General features: G+C 39.0%; 1 protein-coding gene across 2 annotated transcripts in view; it reads left to right on the top strand.

Moving 5' to 3' along the window:
• LOC124556450 (dymeclin) overlaps positions 1-25,289 on the top strand; it is a 161,639-nt gene that overhangs the window by 113,712 nt on the left and 22,638 nt on the right. For both annotated transcript variants that reach the window (XM_047130402.1, XM_047130401.1), the window contains exons 10-11: positions 5,454-5,567; positions 7,933-8,136. In XM_047130402.1, the coding sequence (XP_046986358.1) occupies positions 5,454-5,567; positions 7,933-8,136 (318 nt within the window). The remainder of the gene's footprint in view (positions 1-5,453; positions 5,568-7,932; positions 8,137-25,289) is intronic.

Below are 25,289 nucleotides of genomic sequence, written 5' to 3'. Positions count from 1 at the left end.
TCCAAGACTTTCCTGAAGGCTTTTTTTTACTGGTTTGTAATATGTTGACAATTTCAAGGGCCGCCATTTAACAAGTTTGCTTCTCTAGCAGTGATAAGCCTTTTTTTGCAGTATCTCTTCACCAAAGAGGCATACCTAAAACGGAGGGTTATATCCAAGTAAGAAATGACAGTTTGGGTAGGGGGAAGAAGGGGTGCAGACAGGATGTAATATGGCATGGTAGTCTCTTGTTTATCAATAGTCTGTCATTCTTGTTATCACCTCCACAATGAAGTGACCATCTGCAGGAGAAGAAATTAAATTGTCTACAGGAAGGTGTAACATTGAGCATGTTCCTGCGAATAACTAGCACATCATTTGTCTGTGTTATGTGTCTAGTAAAGAAGTGTATGCACTCTTCGCACACTGCTGTTATGGAATGATGGTAGTTTTGCATAACAGGTATTATTATCTGGATGGTTTCCACATATTTCACCACCGACTTCAGTCTAAATAGCCAGCCGCTGTGGCCAAGCGGTTCTAGGCACTTCAGTCCAGAACTGCGCTGCTGCTACAGTCGCAGGTTCAAATCCTGCCTTGGGCATGGATGTGTGTGGTGTCCTTAGGTTAGTTAGACTTAAGTAGTTCTAAGTCTAGGGGACTGATGACCTCAGATGTTAAGTCCCATAGTGCTTAGAGCCATTTGAACCATCCAGTCTGAATAGCCCTATTTGTATTCCCTAACATAGCTGTGTGGCACTGGACAAAATTGCCACTCCAAGTTAAAACTTTTTTAATATTTTTGATTTAAGGACTTGGTTTCATAGGACCCTTCAGCAGAATCGGAGTCAAAATATTTTGATGATTACCACTAAATGAAGCAGTCTTTAGTAGAAATTTTCTCATCGGTGATTCTCGTATAGATATTGTGGTGGCCTAGAGAAGTTGTTAATAAGAAAACATCAGGCAATTAATTAAGAAAACACTGCACTGGCAATGAGGCATTGTTTTGCAAATGTGCCCCATGCTCAGCTAGGTGAACCTCTTTTTGCTATTTCCGTCTTTCTCCGTTATAAATGTACTGAAAATGGAACAGCTTATTCATCAGAAGATTTTATCTTTTCTGAAGAAAGCATCAGCAATGATTGTTCTGTAATCATTATGGGTAGTAGCTATTTTTCATTCTTCTTACGTTATGGACTGATTGACAGTTTTACTTTAGAATGATATTTTAAAGATGGTACGGTTGGCAGATTACGTTCCTTTTTACATTCCCTGCTTTAATTTTATTTACACTGACTGCCACAATGTGATTTGTGCTTGCAACTCATATGCTGATGCCTGGTGGGGTGGGTTGGGTCTGAGGACACATTGCAGTCACAAGGAGCAACTGTGATGACAGATTGAAACAAGACACATTCAAAACTTCTTGCCCCCTTTAAGTATGCCTGTACACCTAGGTGGGTTCAGCTTATGGAAGCTATGTTGGTTGAGACACAGAGACTAAGGTGGTTAGCTGGAGGATGCCAGTTCAAATTTCGTGCAGTGTTTGTGTCATCTTTTGCATACATAATGAGTAATAACGAAGATGTTAAAACACAGCAAATGGCTGTTTGCCTAGCAGTCAAATTGTTATTACAGCCAGAACTTGAGTGTAGCAATAGACACTTGACCTTGCAAGGTTCCAACTGAGACACAGGTTGATATTTAATCCACAATTCCCGATACACAGGTAACTTCCATTCCCAATTTTGGCTATAAACATTGCTGCTGCTTAATTGCTGTCAATGTGGATGCAGGATACCAAAAAACTCATAAATACGCCAGATACGTTACGTGTGGTGCCAAGTCACTTCATCTGCATACTACAGGTGCTGTGCATCTGCTGCCAGTCTTGCAATTGAAGATAGGCCCGGTGATCAAAGAAAATTGTTTTAAATACCTTTGACATCAACAGCTTGAGAAGAGACAAATGAACATCAGGTCAATATGCTTTGTCTGACATAAGCTATGAACCTCTTTGACAGCTCCTCAGTTACAGCCATCCATTCACAATCCGCACCATAAGCATATTACAATTAATGGAGGTCAAGGGTTCGTGTTGAACTCATAGGATGAGTAATGACATGCTGTGTTAGATTCATTTGTTTGTCTCTGTTTATTTGTTATGTATGTTACTACCAATTAGTATCCTACTATTGTTCTTCCACTACACAGTGTCCTGTGCTATTGTTGTCACACTTTCGGGTAACATAGGTTTTTCATTCTAGGCTATCTCCCATTGGTTGAGCCAGACTGGTAGATAGTGAACCCTTATAAGTGCATTCCTAAAAGTTTTATAGCCTCTGTGCCTCATATTTTTTGAGATCTAGTTTATGTCATTGTAATTTAGACATTCAGTGGTGTCCATAATCTGTCGCAGCTACCAGAAAACCTTCAGCACCATCTGCCAGCCAGTCAAGTCAGCATTCCTTAGCACACAATGTATCTGTGAATACAGAATGTGAGTGTGATATCTCACATTTCCTGAGTCAGTGATTCACTTCCTCTGTTTGACATCACACTCTGGCCTGGTTTTTCTGTTGCTATTGCCAAATGGTCCATTTTCTCTGCTATTTTGTCGATAGTGTCCCATTTTATTTATTTATACATAATGTACATAAATTAATGTGTTATCAGATATTTATAGAGCTGTGTGTAACACTTAGTATGTAAACTGGCCAGTAGACATGCCACACACCAATAATTCTCCATGTGAACTGCCTGTGATGATGCTATGCAACATTACACTCCCAACACAATACTTTCAACTGAATGTGTGTGCACTGGTTACTCATCACATACTATACTATATATTAATAAATTTGTAGCATCTCAATAAATTCCAAAATTTTTAAAGGATCTTTTGCCGTCAATGTGAAAGATTTTATGAAATATTCAACCATATCGTAGACTTCTGTCAGTTGCCGACTTTCTCAGTTGTATTTTTTGAGTTTGCCCTAGCATAAATTTAATTAGCAGTTGTCATTATACAAACAATTAATTCCTTCTGATTCAGTTTATATAAAATATCACTTCTTTTTCCTGAATGAGGGTATGAAAGGCATGATAGAAATTCTAGCTAAAAGCTTCTTGGAGGTAATTTAACTGTTAACACTCCTCCTGAAATGTGAGCAAATGGTATATTCTCCCATTAGAATCGGTTTATCTGGAAAGATAACATTGAAGAAGAAGAAGAAGACATAGGTCCATCCTCTATGGCAGAGCTGTCAATATGCTTGACTTGGGCCCTAGTTTATCTTTGTCATGTTACTACCACTGTCTGCCAGTTGTTCATGAGTTTATGTGAATAACTGTATTTTGGCATCACAGCAGTATTTTTGGCTATACATTTGTGTTCTTTTATATGTTGATCAAGTAAAAATTTTGTTTCTGAAATTGTGTGTTTATGAACTGCATGTTGTATGTACAAGGGTGAATCAAATATAAACAGATTTTTTTTGTTTTATGCACCTTTTTGTAAATGGAGAATGATGCGCTTTCTGATCATTGTTGCTTTCGTTTCCAGTGATTGTTCTCCACAACTCGGATGGGGTCATGCCTTGTCTTACGTCAGAATCACAGTGTCAAAGCAAACATACTGGTACTGTTATCTGTTGCATAACATGTTACAATTGAGTTTCTCACAGCAGAGCACATAAAACTGTCCGAAATTTTGAAAAACTTCTGGTGCAGTTTGGGGACAACACCCTGAGAAATACTTGAGTGTACGCATGGCACAAATAGTTTTTACAAGGACAAGAAACACTTGAGAATGGGGCTCACCAATGCCTTCCAGCATAACTGAGGAGAATACTCACATTGTTAGCCAGCTTATTGAATACAATATCTGTATAACAGTTGCTTGCTGAGGTTGGTATAAGCTATGGTAATGCTCGGGTGATCATTACTGACAATCTTAGATTTCGGAAAGTGTCCACAAGGTGGGTACCCCGTCTTCTGCAGCAGAGCACAAATTTCATCATCCTGAGTTATATAACAGCTACTGACATCCTTCCAAACTGAAGGTGAACATTTTTTGCACAAGACCTGTGATGCAATGTGGGTGCAACATTACACCCCAGAATCGAAAAATGGCAGGACAGAATGGCGCAGAAAGGATGAATCTGCACCCGTCAGAGCCAGAAACTGTCTCTCCATAGGGAAGGTTCTTACAACAGTCTCTTTTTTTAAAGGAGTTCTTCTCCTCAGTTTTCTCCTGAAGATCGTCCTGTGAATACTACATACTATTGCCAAATTTTGTTCTGAACAAAATATCCGTATTACCAGAAAGGTGTGCATTACCAATCCGGAATGTGATTGTGTTTCATGACAGTGCTCAGTCCCACACAGCTCCCCAAACTCGAAAGAAAATTCAGGATTTGTTCTGGACCACACTAGAACATCCTCTCTACAATCCAGATTTATCACCCTGTGATTTTCATTTACCTGAACCACTGAAGGAAGCAGGTGGAGGACAGATTTGAGGATGATAGTGCTGTCGAGGTGTTCGTGTGCAACTTGATGCTGTCACAGTCACATTCCTTATACTAAAACAGGATTGAGAAACTGCCTGTCCACTGGGAAAAATGTTTTTCTGTTCAGGAGACTAAATAGAAAAATAAATTCGTGTCTGTGAATTGCTCTAAAGCTTAAATAAACTTCTAAAAATTCAGATTTGTATTTGATTCAGTCTTATATATTGGTAATGAGAGAGAACATCACAAAATTTATGATATATTAAATTATTGAACAAGAAAATTTTCTTGTCATTTAATAAAGATGTTCTACAAGTGTGGGAAAGTTCAGTTCTACATGAAATATGTGTTGTTTAGTTCTTCTTCATTAGCATTTGTGAAAATATATTTTGTAGCACTTCTTCAAGTAAAATATGTTATACACCAGAAACTTTTGTTCACAATATGTTATACATGGAAATTAATGAAAAATGCAACAGGAAGTACATTAAATTCAATGTGTTTCACAGTGCAGTGTAATATATGTTTGCATTATATTATGTTTGATAACTCAACTGAATCTGAATTTCTTAGCCTGTGATAATGAGACTTTAATAATAGATTTAGGGTAAAGGGAGAGTCAGAAAAAATTAAAATTATATGTAAAATTAAACTGTGGAAAGTTTAGGATGGAAGAACAATTATATGGAAAGGATTGGTTGCTACTCACCATATACAGGAGATGTGAAAAGGGACTGCTAAAAATATTAAAGTTTTTGGACAAAGTCCTTCTTCTGGAGTAGAAAGAACACACACGCACATGCACACAAGCACAGCTCTACACACGCTTGGGTACTGTCACTTTGCCTGTCTGCAACTCAGCACTACTTCTACATGGTGCGTAGCAATCCATCCTTCCCGTATTGTTGTTAAATAATATAGAATACATAGAATTAATTTCAAGAATTGAAATTACAGGTTTTGAAAGGTGTGTCTTGGTATACAGAGCGTTCTATCTCTGAGATTTCACTTGGCGGTCTTCTGGTCCTCGTTATTATAAGGACGATACAGTACAATATGTTGAAGATGAGGGTAAGTAAATCAGATAGTCAACATTTTCTGTATCATACCTAAGATTGTAGAAATTACAACTTCAGAAATGCTAATGAAATGGGGTGTCTCATTTTGGTGTGACGGAAACTACTACTGTTGCCTGTACTGTAACAAAGTGAAATGATCATCATCAATCCAAAGGTTAGTGTTGAGTACCAGAGACCATAACTGGGTATTGTCATATTGGAGATGGTGGTCCCTTGTCTTCCTCCAAGGTTGAACTGACTTCCACAGCCAAGTAAAAGGGGACCTATAGCTAAACTTGGAATCTGAACTGTACTGTTTGTACCATAGTGCCTCCTCAAACTGTAAAATGAGCCCGGCCTCTGGTGGCCGAGCGGTTCTGGCGCTACAGTGTGGAACCGCGCGACCGCTACGGTCGCAGGTTCGAATCCTGCCTCGGGCATGGATGTGTGTGTTGTCCTTAGGTTAGTTAGGTTTAAGTAGTTCTAAGTTCTAGGGGACTTATGACCTCAGCAGTTGAGTCCCATAGTGTTCAGAGCCATTTGTAAAATGAGCCAATTCATAAGCTCCAAGCTAGCCCTCAAAAAACAATGTCGGGAGATCAGAAGTGTAGCTACCAGCATGGCAGTAGTGATACCTGGAGAATACTTTATGTATACTGATGACCTAAAACATCAAGACAGCTGTCCTTCCTGAGACTGAATGCCACCAGTTGATGATGTGGGCATGTGAAGCAGTAAGAAAAGTATGTAAGCGGAATAGAGATGAATGTGGAATCATTGTAGTGATATGGGGTGCAAATGAGGAAATCCAGGATGTCCATGCCTCGTCACAGAATACTCTCTAAAGCAGGATAGGTGATGACCTTTTGCAGGTCTTTAGACAGGATACAATAATGATGCAGGCACATGTGTTTGAGCATACCGTTCAGGTTTTTTGTACTTGGGATCAGCAACAGATGAAGTGTACTTGTTCCTGTGTCATTCCAGCGATATTGCATATTGTGATTGCAGTCAGCACGGGATCATTGAGATTGTATGATGGAAACGTGTCACCTGGTTGGATGAATCACATTTCTTGTAACACAAAGTAAATGGACATGTCCAGATATACATTCAGGCTCACTGCTGCTTGAAACATGCAGCATAGTGTGGACTCAAGCTGTTGAGGGCAGTACTGTGCTGTGGGGGACATTCACCTGGGTTTCCATGGGACCTGTGGTGGTAATCAAAGGCGCCATGAGAGTGGTGGGTTACACGAACATTACTGTAGTTCCTGTATCCCTACATGTTTAATCTCTTGGAGATGGCATTTTCCAGCAGGATAATTGTCCTTGTCACAAGTCCAGAATCATACTACAGAGGTTTGAGGATCATGATAGTGAACTCACATTGATATTTTGGCCTCCAGATTCAACTGATCTGAATGCAGTGGATCACATCTGGGATGCTATCGAGTGCTAACTCTGCACCCACAAACTAACTGTCCCTAACTTACGGAATTGTGTAGCCTTTGCATTGACATTGTATTCGAATGGTGGACCTAGATGCTATTAACGAGGTGATCATAATGTTTTAGCTCATACACTTCTTCTATAAAGTGTAATTACCTCAATGTTGATGGGATGTTAAACCCAATCCCTGTGAAGTTTCACACGAAAAGTTGTATTCTGTAATAAAGCCCTCATTGTCGTACCTGAAGGTGGATTGTAAAAAAAATTAGTGAATATGACAATCTGTCAATAAATCGTGTCCTCAGATTGAATCAGGACTTTAAAAACATGAATGCACAGCTGAATTCAAAAATGATTTCAAGATTATCAAGTTAAAAACTTATGATTAAACTTTATCTGTGGTTACAATTAATCATCAAAGTTTGTATGCTGACTGTGATAACACTGATTTTAATGCCAACTAGAAAGATTTACACTAAGCTAGAAACAGTTTTGAATAGGTGCATTTGACTCTATCTTTGATCACAAGAAAAAGTTAAAATTAATTATGTTTTAAGGTAAATTTATTCCAGTATATTGATGGTTTGCCTCCTGACACAAATGTTGTAGGCAGTTTCTCTGGATATAAAACAGCAATTTTACTAGTAGTCATACAGTAGTAGAGTTCCGCTGCTGCGAGATTTTAATGCCCTTCCTTGTGTGTCAAAATTACAGAGACTCCCAAAAAGGTAGTTTTGATGAAGATTCTGCTTTGTGGTGCTTTTTGGCTTAAGTCTTCACATTAATGAGTTTGTGGCTACTTAAAATGAATCTGCTACATAAATTTACTTAGTCAATGAGTGGAATGAAATGAAGCTTGAATAAGTTACATTAAATACTGTTCTGTTCATTTTGTATCTGAACAATGTTTACTCTGTCTCTTTACAGGATAAATATCTTCACACAAATTGTTTAGCAGCATTGGCAAATATGTCAAGCCAATTTCGAAATCTGCATCCGTATGTAACACAGCGCCTGGTCAGTCTTTTTGAAACCCTAGCAAAGAAGCACATTCGTCTAGAGGAACAGCTTCATAGGAACACATCTGATGTTGCAGTCAATGTAGATGATGATGCTGCTGCAGTTGATTTGGTAATTATTTGCAAGAAATATTGTTAAGACGCTTTTTTATTTTCATTTAAAAGTATATGAGAAACTAATTGAAAATTTAGTGTCCTGTATCTTTAATAAATGTGCAATAACTAGTAGGTGCATTCAAAAATAAGTGCTTCCTGTTGAGCTTATGCAACAATAGGCTCCTTTGTCGTGGACTTGTGGGGAATAATGACTAAGATAAAAGTCGCCCAAAACTCTTTAATAAGTCACAAATCTATAAATAAGTAAGAACCTTGTCAAATAATACAGAAATGGTGAAAAACCAACCACACATGCCCAGAGACAATCTGGGGGAGTGGGGTGGTTAGAAGCAGCATTATTGGTCTAGGCATGGGGCAGATGTAGATAAAAGAGAGGGAACTAGTGAAGATTGAGGCCAAGAGGAATGGATGTCTGTGTTTGATGAATAATGTGCTCTGCAACCGAGCAATAAAACTTGACGTAGTCCACAATGGTGTGGTAGTTTTACATGGGTGAACATGTGGTTGGTAATTATGCCCATAAAATGCTTTGTAGTGTTTGCAGCAATGTTGAAGGAAAATATGGCTACTTTCATGCATGACGTTGTCTATAACACTACAAAATATGACATTGTCAACACTGGAATAGGCCGTACCACGCAGATGCACGTATAGTTTTGCTTGTGGTGCGTAAGATATGGATGTCCCTTGAGAAAAGGGTTTTTGGAACAGGAGTAACTTAAAAGAAGGGTATGGGTTTATAACAGGTGTAGTAGGAAGGATCTGGGGGAGGATTGCCACATTTTAGTGTATGTTGACTGAATGGCAAATATGGTCAAGAGTATTCATGGTTGGTGAGAACTAGCTCATGGTACCTGTTTGTGAACTAGAGTTTCATTGTAGTGCCTGTGTCTGAAGATCTTCAGGAAACACTTCAGCATCTTCCAATAAAAATTGCTTGTTACATCACATTGGCCATTTGCAGTTGGTAGATATTCTCTAATGTGGAAATAAGACGTATTGTTGAGGATTGGTAGAGTTGTAAGAGGAGTGGATGTTGACATCGTGGAAGTGTGGAGGATGAGGTGTCTTTGCCCTGGTTGCAGACCATAATGGAATGTACACTCTTTGACATAAAACTCGACCGACCGCTGCAGAGGCTAAGTCCATGCCGATCGTGACATGGGACAAATAAACTGGCAAACTCACTAATTCTCCGGTTATCTGCACAATCTGGCAACACTGTAGGCTGCAGCACTTCCTGGAGGAACCATACGCTGATTACGCCTGTGGTCTAGCAGTAGCATGCATTGTTTCTGTTCATAATGTCAGTGGATCGAGAGCAGCTGGCGCAAAATATTTTTATATCCTCTTCCGTCTGAATGCTGAAGACGTGAATGTAATGGTAGTGAAGATTCAATCTATTTCGCTTTCTGACACATTGATATCAAAATTTTATCCAGTAACCATTTTGCGGCAGATTTCCTGCAGACTGTCCTCCTCTGGACGCCGTATGCGGCAAAGCTCCGGGATCCATTTGCTGGCTACCGGCAGCGGCCGTGGCGAGAACAGTGGTGCTGCACCCCGCTGTTCTTTATTGAAAGCACCTGCTACCTCTCATTACTTTTGATGATTTAAAACGCTTTATTATTAAATGTTGCTCCACAGAAAATTTCTAAGATTTCCATTCAGGCTCACAAGCAACGGAGACAGATGCCCTGATTAGTAGGCGGGTACTATATTACATTAATCGGCCAGAGGTGAGTATGGCCTGAAATAAATTTTATAGACTGGGACAAAATTAAACCACCTCACTACATTCGATGAGTTTATAAATGATTCATACCTTGTTTCTTTTCCTTTCAAAGTCAATTATTTGTGCAACTTTTGGCCAATATTCGGATGTTTTCGTCAAGCGTCTGTGGTGTAAAGTGTATTACAGTTCTTGTTTCATTCCTTATGGTAAGTCTATGCGATAAACTGTGTGAATACCTGGCAATGCATGCTCTGTAGCAGTGCAGGAACACTGCACATTTGGAGTTCCATGTATGGATTCAAGAAGTATTTAATGTTGGTAGGAAGTGATAACTAGGGTCATCAGATTTAGACCAGAAAAAATTATCGTTTTGGAGGTTTCAGAGAACGGAAAGGAATTGCTAACGGCGTTCTCAGAAAACGTCTACAGTTAAATGCTATTGCAAAAATTTTGAAGAGAGGAACTGTATTAGCCAATATGTGCAATTCATGAGCAACCTGCTGACATGTTGGACCTATATGATGAACAAAGCTCAAATTTGTATTATTGACAGTCGGTTTGAATCTTTTCAGGAACTATTTTACAGTGAAGCACCTTGGCATTTGGAAAGCAGACATCCATGATATTAACATAATTTACTAAGTCGAAATTGGACGAAGATTGATGAAAAAGGGATTCTTCATGTTTCGTATAAGGAATTTTTACTAACAGTTTGCTACTCCATTAATTAAAATGGAAAATAAAAGTGGCTTCCATCGAGATTGGAACTGCAATCTCCTATAGCACTAGCATCGCAATGCTCAAGGGAACCACTGAGCTAACGACACGCTGACTGGCAACAGGCGGAATATAGTCCTTGCGATGTTGCCTGAGCCTCAAAACGCAACCTTACACACACAAGCAGGTGTTACTTATGTGAAGAACACTGTTCTTGGAGTCCAGAAATTAAATATACTTCGTAAGTGTCTCATCTTACAGTGGATTATATCGTATGAGTCTTCGATGTGGAAAACGAATGTCAAGTGAATTTAGCTAGGTATGCTGCGGTACATCCAGAAGTAAATGCACTACCACAGTGTTGACAAATACTTGCTCGACACTGCCAAATCTCGGCTCTCTTACGACGCGGCTTTTTAGCGAAATGTTTGTCGTGATTGTGCGATATGGTTCTTCAGAGTGGAGATGCGCGTGCACATTTGGTTTCTATGCGGCGTTCTCCCCTGATAGTTTCTGACGTCGCCTTGTGGGCTATGTATACGTTTGAGGCATTCAATTATCATTAATCCAGAATGATACAAGTTTCAGCTTCCGGCGTGGAAGAAGGCTGTCGATGCCGACATTATATCATTTCAACGTAGGGAAAGCAAAACGGATGATTCAGTGTTTCTCATTCAGCATAAAGAATGTGAGACAATTTTCCGTAACGTTCATAATCATCTAAAAATACAAACGAAGTAAAAATATATAGAAAGCTTATTTGAATTGAATATAATGTAAGATATAAAACGCTTTACACCTCGATGTCGAACGTGTCCACCTGCAATCTTTTGCAGCATACATATAGAATGTCATGATTACCATGAGAATGAAGAAATATGTTGGTAAGGATAGAAGCAAGAAGAGATTCCTCATGGCATTCAATTCATTTGAGATGTAAGAAGAGGTAAAGCGGGATATTAGTTTCGTTAACACGAAAGATATGCCGCACATTTTGATAACGAGGAAGTCTGCATCTTCATACGTTTCCTCCTTGAAATCTGTATGCTCTGTTATATACTAAATAGCCTGATCATTGTTTCAGTAATGTTACCCTCTTGTGTGGCCCCTTAATGATGAACAGATTCTAAATGCATATCTCTGCCTGAAAGTAGTTGTTCGAACCCTTCCTGCATTGTTTTTTGCGTGGGATTCATGAGGCAGACCACTGTGCCTCCGCCCCTCAAGGGTTAGGTCTCAAAACTAAACCGCTTTTTATCCAATGGCATAATTTATTCAGACAGCATCAGTACAAGACTATCAAACAAAGCCTTCCATTTACAGTTGCAATACTCTAACCAGCAGCTGACCGAAGGGTAATCCACGGCCATGGTCCGAAATTAGCAGCTCTCTGCTACTGTGGCAAAGTCCGTACTACACTTTCGATTGTGCGGCACCATTTTCTCTGGTAACACTGTGTAGTTGTAGAGTTGTGCCAGCATGTCTGTCCTCCCACTGTCAACTTTATGTATCTCACTTCTCCTGTAGCGTTGATCACGAGCAGCCGAAGTAAATGAGTATGTTCTGCATGACGTAACATTCAGTATTCCCTTCTTTCATAGCCACTCTTCATGTGCATCGATACCAAATAGGAATGTGAAAACTCTTGCGAGTGAGAGAATGACAATAATAATCGTAACAAGAACAAGCAAATAATGAATGAAGTTTATTCCAATGCAGAACGAGAATGGCTTTAAAAATAAAAATCTATAAAAATAGGTTGATCTTTGAGTTGGCACAATGCAAATATCTTCTCAACATTTTTTTACTGAATTTAGTTCTGGATGTTTGCAGAGAAAAAAGAAAAGTCAGTACTTCTTGCTAGTGTAATATAATGTGAACCAGCAACTACCCTTTCCTTAGAACACGACTCAAGCAGGTCCCCAAGTAGCTACCAAGGCACTGCTGCTATCTATTCACTGATATTGCTCTGATGACGGTTAATGCAGATAGTTCCAATTATGATATACAGAACGTATTGCAGGTTAGTTCCTAGGATAGGAATATTAAATTTGCGATGTAGACGGCACCTCAACGTGACGACTATCCAGATTACTCATCAGTATAAAAAGACAATATTATGGGAATTTAGCAGGATTACTCAACATGAATTCTGAAATTGGGTGACTGACCGCACAGGTGTTAAATGTCTTCAAGAATATAGGAAGTCCCAATCGAACTAACACTATGAAGATCGTCTTAGACAGCTCGCACCTTTCGCATTGCTATCTCCACCCTACTCCAGACAGCCCTCGGTGGAGTTGCACTAAGTTGCCGATGTAATGGAAGGCCTTCAAACCGACAACAGACCACATATTGATAAATACAAGTGAATTCTCTTGCAGTGTAAGCTTATTGTAACTAATCTAAAAATTATTGGAGAGCAACATTGTCCTATTCAAAAAAAAGTAAAATGTTACACACTGTTGACGTCAAATGGACATTATGTACATCCTGTCTTGTGTCCTACTCATCCATAATATCAGGTGTACCATCAAAATTATTATATATAATGGTTGCTAATGTAATGCATTGACACCAGATGGTGGGTTCACAACAGTATTGATGCGAAAGTAAATCAGAAGTTCGCAAAAGTGCAGTTGTGCATTTTCGTACGTTTTCACCTCCAGATGTACCACAGATAATGCATACTAACAAACTTGGTCACTTTCCCTGTAGTTTTTTCCCCTCTTATTTCAGACCGAGTTGATTAAAAAAGTACAAATTCATGACTCTTATAGATGCTTCGAATCTGTTCAGTAATTTTGTGATTAATTTTGATGTGACTTAAGATGAGTGAGGTCTATGGTCATGGCAACCCCTGCGAGCTTGCTGGGACACACTTACATGTGACAGGTAGCACGTGATTTAAAACTCACCGAAAGGAACTGATACATCTTTTGCAGCAAACCTGGAACTGCTTTCTGAGGCAACTACCATTTTATAAAGTCACCACTTTAAAACTATGCTGCCAAGGAATTCTTGCATAAACACTCTCATTGCCATAATCGCGGCTGCAGTAGATAACTGATAACTCGCAACGTGAAGGATGAGACAAGGGGTAGCTTCTGCATAACTCGAGGATGGTCAAGATGGTATACCCAGTGATAAAACATAGCATTAGGCTTTTACCATATATATTGACCCTTAGACAATGTGTCTAATAGTGTATTTTAAATATGACAGTAAGCCATCTTAGGCACTGTATAACATTAAAACACTTGATAATGGCATTTAAGCCGAAATAATGATCGTGTAAATGTAACACTGCAAATAGAAAAAAAAAGTCTAATGGCGATACTGACTTTAAAGACACACGTAATTGCTAGAATACCTTGCTACGTCAGGTATCAGATACCGTTTATCAGACGCTCAATCTGAGCTGTTAATTTTTATTAAACCGACGTACCTGCTGTGTTAAAGAAATTGATGAGAGCAACTGGATGAGTTTATTATGTTGGTATAATGTATGAAAACCCACTTTTCCGACTTATCCTATCCTAAATAGTCAACGATTGGGTTGAGAGCAAGGTAAATAGTATGCAATGTGGATAGAATGGGAGTGAATATTGAAATGAAATTATTAGACTCATGGGAAGGCAATGACGTATTGATATGTAGTGACACGAGAGTTTTCGGAGGTAAAGGTCTGTCTCTGACATTGGAGAGACGGGGCCCAGGTTTGTCTGTATTCTTACGTTAAGCTCATCGAGTAGAAAAGTGCCGGAAGATTTCATTGTGTGCTGGGGAGAAGACAGCCAGGAGTTTCAAATGCTTGAAATTCTGGAGCCTTGATTGGCCAGGATGCACACCACCCTTGCTGTAGGCAGGGAGAGAGCGGTAGCGTAGTAAGAGAAGGCACTTTCCTGGGGAAGACTGAAGCAGCCAGATGGACTGAGGAAGTGGTGGAGCAAAATGCTCTGCAAAGGGAAAGGAAATGGGTTATTTAAGGCTTTAATGTTCCACCTTACGTAGAAACCTTCTCTTTCAGGATAGATTTAATTTAATATAATATTTTGGAGGGAACCAAATTGTTTATAGGCAGGTAAAAGATAGGCAAATGTGAGAATACTATGTCGCGACCGTGAAGAGTAACTCGAAAGTTAACGGAATTTGATATTTCGTTTGAGTAATTCGATGAACAGTAAAGTGTTAGAATTCAATTGTAAAGCAGGTACAAAACAAATAGGATGCACGTGATGAACTATTATAACCAAAAACTTGGCACTCACCACATGGGGCTGATGAACAAAATGATGAAGTGTGGATGACTGAATGCTAGGAACCATTAGTTTATAAGTAGGAATGTGTTGATTTACCATAATTCTTTTTAGTAATGGTCAATTTAAATTCATGGTTTTGGTTAGTTTGTTTCAAAATCTAATCTGGAAGTGCAGGAAAATATTACCTCGTTGCTTTAACTAATCAAGCTGCTAACAGAAATTCATGGTAGAAAGTAATGCTCTTAATTTTGATCTGAAAGAATTGGTTTTCAAAGAAGCCATTTGTAGCTTGCATGTGTTTCAGTTTGTAATTTGACGAGTTTCTGAAATTCATGGATGAAGGCGAGGTTGCTAATTTAATATGTCATAATAGGAAGTCACCTTTTGTGAAATGAGTCAGTAGAAATTTACGTGTGAAGCTGATTTTTAGAACAACGGGACTTGAAAGATACATGGGAATCAGTGGGCTTGCTTTCCTGACTTAAATAAAGGAGAAACAGCATAATAGTAATTCATGTAGCCATGCTATGCACGCTATACACGAACTGTAAGTATTCTGAAAAGTTCTATGTGTGTATTTATGTATCTTTTGGAGGGGAGGTTTTGGATGGTATATTATTTAATGGTGCCGAGATATAATTAGGAAATCGGTCTAAGTAACTTGTGAAGGTTTTTTTCTTCCAGTTTCAATAACGTGCCACGCACGAATATGAGGAGAACGTAAATTTCGGAATCGCGACTGCGCGAACTTTCCAACCACGCGATCCTTAGTTAACATCGAGGCACGTCAATAAGGGAGAGGTGTTTCTGGGATCAGATAGTGATTGAAGAAGTTACAGAATTTCTCTGATACTAGTCCGTGTGGAGATACGATAATTGCTTTGCCCAATGGTAATTAGAGTGATAGTGTGTTGCTGTGACGTTATGAATCAAGCGTTGTGGGCTATCCTTCATTCCTTCCCATGGGTGAGAAAAAGGTTATCTTCATAAGAGACCATAGGAAGTAGAAATATCTTTATATGTGCTGTTACAAGATCAGCTGTTAGGCAATTTAATCCTGTATGTTACTGGTAATACCGTTATTATGTTTTGAGAGATGAAAGTAAGACAGAATGAAAAGAAATAGCTTACAGAACGGAGAAGGAGTTATTATGCAGGTCCAGTTACGATTCCGGTTACTTACCCATTTTCTTTAAACACAGTTGGGTGATTAACAGTGTACCAAATTTGGGGTTAATACTACAAAATCAAACATTTATCTGTTGCGCATACATTTGTTTATTTATTTTTTTGAGTAAAGAATTTAATTAGTAGTTGCTATGTGTAAGAATCACGCAGTGACACATTTAATGAGAATACACAAGGACCATTTAGCTATTCTCAAGGACCATTTAGCTTTGGTAGGTTTCTGGAACACTTTAGAACCTCACAACTGGTTTGGCCTTTATCTTTCTTTCAATACTGTACCCATCCTCCCTCGTTTTCTATAATTGCTCGAAGGCATCTGGGAAGTGATAAGGCTAAATTCCTCGAGAGATTGTGATGATCGTTTATCTCCCACCATGTATTCTCCATATTTTCCCACACAGTTTCTGAATTCCTTGACCCAGGTGGTAACAACCTCGTAACCTCCGCCCACATATTTTCAATGGGGTTGAGGAGGTCTGGTGATTTTGGCAAGAAAGGAAGAAGTTTTATTCTCTGCTGACCTTGGAACCAGGTCTGGACAGCTCTGCTATTATGAATCGGGCTATGGTCCTGTTAAGAAATGATCATTCATTAACTTAGAAATTTCAATACTTCTAATACTATGAATACTTAATTTCCATACTGTGAAAAAATTCGACAACTGCAGTGGCTGTGTAGTCTAAGCTACAGGTTTATAAATTATTCGGAGGATTCCACATTCCAAAATACTTTGCTGACAGCTGTTGACAAAAACCCGCATTGACAAGGGGAGGGTGCTGGGACGGTGATCAGAATACAGAGCGAATGGTTATATAGTTGAGGCGCCAGTTAGAACACACAGGTAGGCCTTCTTTCAGAATATACCATCCTCCTATGCTTTGGTAATGATAAGGTGGGGTGTAAGTTGTTCAATACAGTGCAGCGGTCTCTTGAACTGTTAGACTCTGGTACATGGTTGTAAAGCTAATCTGCTTTGCTTATTCAAAACAATTGCTAATCTTCACTATAGAATTCTTTTTTCTATCTTTCCACTCACAAAAATATATAGAAGAAACAAATCTGTTTTATTACGAGATATTCTCTACGGACTTTACATGGGCTCGTTCACTCAATGTGTTGCATTTACCGAAGGCAACCGTGGCTGTTGACGTTGCCCGTTCACAACTCATGTCAACGCAGCCCCGCGCTCAGAGAAAACACCTGCAGTTGAGATAAATAGCTGATTTCAGGAATGTTAATAAAATCAGTCTTCCCTTCATATTAGTGTGAACTAAATACCACTACATGTACGTATCTTTATGTAATGCTCATTGCCCAAGAACAGTTCGTTTATGCAACATTGCTGTTTTGACTAAGATCATAAAATCTGTAAATCGTAACCCAATTCATATATTTGCATGCACCTACGGGATAAACAATTTGTTTCTTTGTCATATAATTTTTAATCAAGGCAATGCGGGCAGTTGCCAGCTGATATCAAAATTGAATATGAAGGAGGAATAAAGAAAAAGATATACGAGAAACAAATCTCGAACCCATGAACAGCTGCGTACTATCCTGGAAACGTGCTGATGCAGCTATCTGACAATTTCAAAGGATGAGAAAACCATGCTTTCCACTTTTCGAGGATGACATTTCCTGACAGAAAGCACACTAGGGTGAACAGCTTTAGGTGGAGACACCAGGAACCTCAAACTACGTCACCAGTATGTTCACTCTCTGATTCCTAGCCCCATCACCACGCACTTCCCATGTCAAAGTGGCTGGCAGAAAGGAGCGCGAACGACATGGGATTAGGTGATACAGACCTCGCCTCTCCTGTTTGACAGTTATGTTATCATTCACTCATGCCAGGAGGTGAGGAAATACACTTACAAAAATGCTGAACACATTTTAATTTTACATGTGGACATTACTGCACAATTATATTCTAAGTTACGAGAAGTAACCTGGAGAAAAAGAGTGTATACCTTGGAGGATATTTTATAGATCATGATTGTAATGTTAGTAAAGTACTGTAAAGTATATTTTATCTTATGCTTAACTTTAAAAGAAAAATCAGCCAAGGCAGTCAATAGTGAAAACTACAGCATGCCTCCAAGAAACGTACGAATATCTTACAATTTTAATAAAAGGAAATATAGATCGGTTTATTTGGGCAGGCCTATTCACGAACAAAGTAAGAACAACCAAATGAGTTACAGGTTTGTATGTTCTGCTAGTTAAAAGAGAAGAAATGAACCGATAAAGAAATAATTCCTTCATTTATTTAGGAATGGTTCGAAATGGAAGGTGTAATTTTACTATTATAAGAACTGGCCTGGATTGAGTTGATTAGTTCCAATTTTTGAATACATTACAGCCCAATAATCAATACAAATGGAATAAAATAGAAATATAATGTCTGGAAATGAATAAGCAAGGACGTCCTTTGTCTACATATCTGCTTCGAATATAGGGTATTAAAAACAAGTAGTCCATATTTCAAGAGCTGATAGGATGGACAGAAACAAGACAAACACTTCCAGTGAACAAAAGCAATGAGTCTGAAATGAATATCTTAAGAGCAATGAGCATTTCTTCACCTTTACCACTGTGAAACACATCTGTTGTTCTATTTAAAACACTTCTCTTGTACTGAAGAAGTGCGTGTAGCTCTTACGATATGCAGTTCGTCTTGTTTTAGTCCATACTACTGACTCGCAAAGTATGGAATACCACTTTCCTTAACACCGTGTGTGTGTGTGTGTGTGTGTGTGTGTGTGTGTGTGTGTGTGTGTATTACAAAAGCAACACAAACTACAGAATAGTTAACATTACTAGTTAAATTCAATTGTGAAAAGATACGCTGCATTACATTTGTTAACAATTTCCTAATAGTTTCATATATAGAAAACAAAATGAACAACATTTTGCAGGTATTATCTGAAAATCGAGAAAATAATAACACTGGAATGTAAGAACAACAACAAATGGTAATGTCAATGAGAAAAAATAATAAACATATGAACACAGCAATAAAACCTGATGCCATTACAAGTATAGCACTTCAGCCACGTCAGGACCAGAATGAAAGAGAAATAGATGCTTAACAAAAGAAAAACGAAGAACAGTGCTAGCAAAACCATTTATGTTTATGAATAATGTTCTTTCAAGTAAACATACAAGTCATAGAAATATAGAAACACTCGGCAAAATGGATTATGTTGAGTACTCTTTCCTTTGCAAGTGAAAGATGGGATCTGAAAAAATGAAGTATGGTCCGCCTACAGGTAACAGAATACTGATTTTAGTGGAAAATGACCAAAACAAGGTAGAAGGAGATAGAAATGAATCACAGAGTCATATAAGAAGTAACTGTGGAGAGAAGACTAGGAAGAGAAAAGGTAAGTAGGAAAATGAAATTACCGAACTATCAGTTTAATAAGCCACTGCTGCAAAATACTAACACAAATTCTTTACAGACGAATGGAAAAACTGGTAGAAGCCGACCTCAGGGAAGATCAGTTTGGATTCCGTAGAAATGTTGGAACACGTGAGGCAATACTGACCCTACGACTTATCTTAGAAAATATATTAAGGAAAGGCAAACCTACGTTTCTAGCATTTGTAGACTTAGAGAAAGTTTTTGACAATGTTGACTAGAATACTCTCTTTCAAATTCTGAAGGTGGCAGGGGTAAAATACAGGGAGCGAAAGGCTATTTAAAATTTCTACAGAAACCAGATGGCAGTTATAAGAGTCAAGGGGCATGGAAGGGAAGGGAGTGAGACAGGGTTGTAGCCTCTCCTCGATGTTATTCAATCTGTATATTGAGCAAGCAGTAAAGGAAACAAAAGAAAAATTTGGAGTAGGAATTAAAATCCATGGAGAAGAAATAAAAACTTTGAGGTTCGCCGATGACATTGTAATTCTGTCAGAGACAGCAAAGGACTTGGAAGAGCAGTTGAACGGAATGGACAGTGTCTTGAAAGGAGGATATAAGATTAACATCAACAAAAACAAAACGAGGATAATGGAATGTAGTCGAATTAAGTCGGGTGATGCTGAGGGAATTAGATTAGGAAATGAGACACTCAAAGTAGTAAAGGAGTTATGCTATTTGGGGAGCATAATAACTGATGATGGCCGAAACAGAGAGGATATAAAATGTAGATTGGCAATGGCAAGGAAATCATTTCTGAAGAAGAGAAATTTGTTAACATCGAGTATAGATTTAAGTGTCAGGTAGTCGTTTCTGAAAGAATTTGTATGGAGTGTAGCCATGTATGGAAGTGAAACATGGATGATAAATAGTTTAGACAAAAAGAGAATAGAAGCTTTCGAAATGTGGTGCTACAGAAGAATGCTGAAGATTAGGTGGGTAGATCACATAACTAATGAGGAGGTATTGAATAGAGTTGGAGAGAAGAGAAATTTGTGGCACAACTTGACTAGAAGAAGGAATCGGTTGGTAAGGCATATTATGAGGCATCAAGGGATCACCAATTTAGTATTGGAGGGCAGCGTGGAGGGTAAAAATCGCAGAGGCAGACCAAGAGATGAATACACTAAACAAATTCAGAAGGATGTAGGTTGCAGTACGTACTGGAAGATGAACCACCTTGCACAGGATAGAGTAGCATGGAGAGCTGCATCAAACCAGTCTCTGGACTGAAGACCACAACAACAACATATATCAGTTATTTATACACGGTGTCTTCCTTACACATACAATTATGGAACGAGGCACTAAGGAAGAAACTAAGATGATGCCCAGGAAAGCTATATTTCTCGGCCATCAGTATCAAAGCAAGGTGGAGAAATCAAAATTATACAACTGACAAAGTAGAGTAGTCACTTTGATAAGAAGTAGAGCTTATCAAAGTAATGAATAAATCATAGGAAAACTGGAAATACTCTTAATTGTTCCACACGTCCACTGTTCATACCTGCAGAAGATATATTTCACCGTCTGGGTACAGCATTTCAGCACTAGGCTTCATAATGGAATTCAGTATGTTAATGTAGGCCTCTCCGTTGAGAATTCCCTCTATTCTCCAGAGAGGACCTGCCCAATGAATGGAAATATAGCTCCATACAGCTACAGAGAACCGCCCACTTACCGAGCGAGGTGGCGCAGTGGTTAGCACACTGGACTTGCATTCGGAAGGACGACGGTTCAATCCCGCGTCCGGCCATCCTGATTTAGGTTTTCCGTGATTTCCCTAAATCGCTCCAGGCAAATGCCGGGATGGTTCCTTTCAAAGGGCATGGCCGACTTCCTTCCCTAATCCGATGAGACCGATGACCTCGCTGTCTGGTCTCCTTCCCCCCAAAAACAACCAACAACAACCAACCACCCACTTCTTTGACTTCCGTTAAGATACATTGGCTGGAAGCGTTGTCCTCATGGGCGGTATACCTAACGCAAAAAACATTTGCGTGTTAATGCAAATATTCACAAATTCAGGGGTCATATTTACTTATCAGATGAGAGATGAACTACTAAAATCATGATATAGGGAACTGTTTATATTTATTATTTTGTGCCTACTACAAATGTAAAGTCACTAACAGCATAAACTAATAACTTTATGGAGAAAATTTCGTCTCACCTGAACAGGGGTGTCGCTACAGGAAGAAAATATTTTTTCATCCAAAAAGATTACTCTACTCCAGTCAAAGTCGATATATTCTGCTGCAAAAGCCATGCGGTCAATCCTCTGATAGTCGGTCAATGGCTGCTTTATAGCAGCTCTCCAACAATATAATCCAGCGTCTTTCAGTCTCCTCGCAACAGTCTTTCTGCTGCCGGGAAACTGAGATATCTCTTTCAGGCCACGGCAACTGAGGAATGGATTAGCACGTATATTCTCCAAAACACGCTGATCATCTGCTGCAGTAGACACACGGGGCCGCCTCTTTTCCGCCCTATATAGCCCCTTTGCTGGTATTCTTTCCACCAGCGTCTAGCTGTTCTTGCCGGTACTCCACACTTTTCTCCAGCTTCTGATGCCGAATAATTGCCATGCTCAATCAGTGCAACCACATGCACCCTACTCTCTCGATTCCACTGGGACTGCATTGCGACTGTTGCCCTTATGACGTTACCATTCGTTTTATAAAGAGAACCATTTACAACTCAGTGGGGAAACAAAGCCTGACAAAATAAAAGAATATCTTTTTTCAGTTATCTGACATACAAAAATATAAACTTTGTTAAAATCCTTTGTCAGGAATCACTGTTAAGAAAGAAACGACAATCATTAGGCAAGATATTAAATGATGCTGTTGTTCATTTAAATCAGACCACAAATAAGCAATGAAAGGTAAATTAAGGTTCCTGTCCCACTTAAAATATTCATGTAATCCATTTGACTTATTACTTGAGTAACATGTTGAAAAATCACTGCGCCCCCTTGACACTCACACTCGCAGCATGTGACGTCATGAGCAGTGTGCCCAATCACATGGTGTTTGTGCTGACGAAACACTGCGGCAGCCACTGTGATGTAGAAACAGCACTCGGTCTTGACCATGATCACATCACTCGACTACCCAAAAACTGATTCCCATTCTCAAATCCAACGAAACTAGTGAAATCTGCATTACCCGACTTTTTATCATCACAAAAACACCCTTCCCATACACTACCAGGCTCGAAATCATTCATTAAACGAGTTTTTCGAAAAGTATATAAATCACTTCTGCATCTTGTGACGTAAAACATGGGTATTGTTACTGCCCGCAGTGTTGTATTCCAGGACCTGCTGACAGCAGGCCCTTCTTCAGAAGTGGTCTTCTGTATTTTCGAATCGCTGCTCAAAAGATTTGATGCTCTTAGCAAGTCAGAGCTTTATGGGAGTCTAATTCATTCGTAGATTTCAGCTGTGTAATATGCTATCGGGTTGGCGTCTGGCAGCGCAGCTCCACTAGGGCTGACAGAAACAGGCTGTGGATAGCAGTGAGGCCTTTCTGATCTGTCCATTGCTTTACTCATATTGCTACTGTTTTTGGTACTTGGCAGACGTTTTGAAAGGGTTTCGCACGCCTGTGATCATTAACTCTCTTTCAGGACTGGTGCCGAAGGACCATGCTCAATTCCCAAAATATTGTCTTTTTTATATTGACGAGTAATCTGGATAGTCGTATCACGTTCATGTGCCATCTACATCGCAAATATAATATTACGATCCTAGGACCTAACCTGCAATACGTTTTGTATTTCATAATCGGAACTATCTGCTTTAACCGTCATCAGAGCAACGTCAGGGAACAGAATGCAGCAGTGCCTTGGTAGCTGCTTGGAGACCTGCTTGAGTCGTGTACTAAGAAAAGGGTAGTTGCTGGTTCACTTTGTATCACACTAGCGAGAAGTACCGACTTTTCCTTTTTCTCTGCAAACATCCAGAACTAAATTCAGTAACAAAATGCTAAGAATATATTTGCATTGTGCCAACTCAACGATCACCCTATTTTTATATTCACAGCCATTCTCATTCTGCATTGCAATAAACTTCATTCATTATTTGCGTGTTCGTGTTACGATTATTATTGTCATTCTCTCACTTGCAAAACTTTTCACATCCCTATTTGGTATTGATGCACATAAAGAGTAGCTATGAAAGAAGGGTTCATGAATTCCAAGCAATAAAACTAAAAAAAAACAACACAGGAAGGGTTCGAACAACTACTTTCACGCAGAGACATGCATTTGGAATCTGTTCATCGTTAAGGGTCCTAACAAGAGGGTAACATTTCTGAAACAATGATCAGGCTATTTAGTATATAATAGAGCATACAGGTTTCAAAGAGGAAACGTATGAAGACGCAGACTTCCTCGTTATCAAAATGTGCGGCATATCTTTCGTGTTAACGAAACTAATATCCCGCTTTACCTCTTCTTACATCTCAAATGAATTGAATGCCATGAGGAATCTCTTCTTGCTTCTATCCTTACCAACATATTTCTTCATTCTCATGGTAATCATGACATTCTATATGTATGCTGCAAAAGATTGCACGTGGACACATTCGACATCGAGGTGTAAAGTGTTTTATATCTTACATTATATTCAATTCAAATAAGCTTCCTATATATTTTTACTTCGTTTGTATTTTTAGATGATTATGAACGTTACGGAAAATTATCTCACATTCTTTATGCTGAATGAGAAACACTGAATCATCCGTTTTGCTTTCCCTACGTTGAAATGATATAATGTCGGCATCGACAGCCTTCTTCCACGCCGGAAGCTGAAACTTGTATCATTCTGGATTAATGATAATTGAATGCCTCAAACGTATACATAGCCCACAAGGCGACGTCAGAAACTATCAGGGGAGAACACCGCATAGAAACCAAATGTGCACGCGCATCTCCACTCTGAAGAACCGTATCGGACAATCACGACAAACATTTCGCTAAAAAGCCGCGTCGTAAGAGAGCCGAGATTTGGCAGCGTCGAGCAAGTATTTGTCAACACTGTGGTAGTGCATTTACTTCTGGATGTACCGCAGCATACCTAGCTAAATTCACTTGACATTCGTTTTCCACATCGAAGACTCATACGATATAATCCACTGTAAGATGAGACACTTACGAAGTATATTTAATTTCTGGACTCCAAGAACAGTGTTCTTCACACAAGTAACACCTGCTTGTGTGTGTAAGGTTGCGTTTTGAGGCTCAGGCAACATCGCAAGGACTATATTCCGCCTGTTGCCAGTCAGCGTGTCGTTAGCTCAGTGGTTCCCTTGAGCATTGCGATGCTAGTGCTATAGGAGATTGCAGTTCCAATCTCGATGGAAGCCACTTTTATTTTCCATTTTAATTAATGGAGTAGCAAACTGTTAGTAAAAATTCCTTATACGAAACATGAAGAATCCCTTTTTCATCAATCTTCGTCCAATTTCGACTTAGTAAATTATGTTAATATCATGGATGTCTGCTTTCCAAATGCCAAGGTGCTTCACTGTAAAATAGTTCCTGAAAAGATTCAAACCGACTGTCAACAATACAAATTTGAGCTTTGTTCGTCATATAGGTCCAACATGTTAGGAGGTTGCTCATGAATTGCACATATTGGCTAATACAGTTCCTCTCTTCAAAATTTTTGCAATAGCATTTAACTGTAGACGTTTTCTGAGAACGCCGTTAGCAATTCCTTTCCGTTCTCTGAAACCTCCAAAACGATAATTTTTTCTGGTCTAAATCTGATGACCCTAGTTATCACTTCCTACAAACATTAAATACTTCTTGAA

Source organism: Schistocerca americana, chromosome X (assembly GCF_021461395.2).
Source record: "Schistocerca americana isolate TAMUIC-IGC-003095 chromosome X, iqSchAmer2.1, whole genome shotgun sequence".
NCBI classification, from domain to species: domain Eukaryota; kingdom Metazoa; phylum Arthropoda; class Insecta; order Orthoptera; family Acrididae; genus Schistocerca; species Schistocerca americana.
Note: the sequence above shows the minus strand (reverse complement) of the source record. Positions and strands in the feature narration are given on the sequence as shown.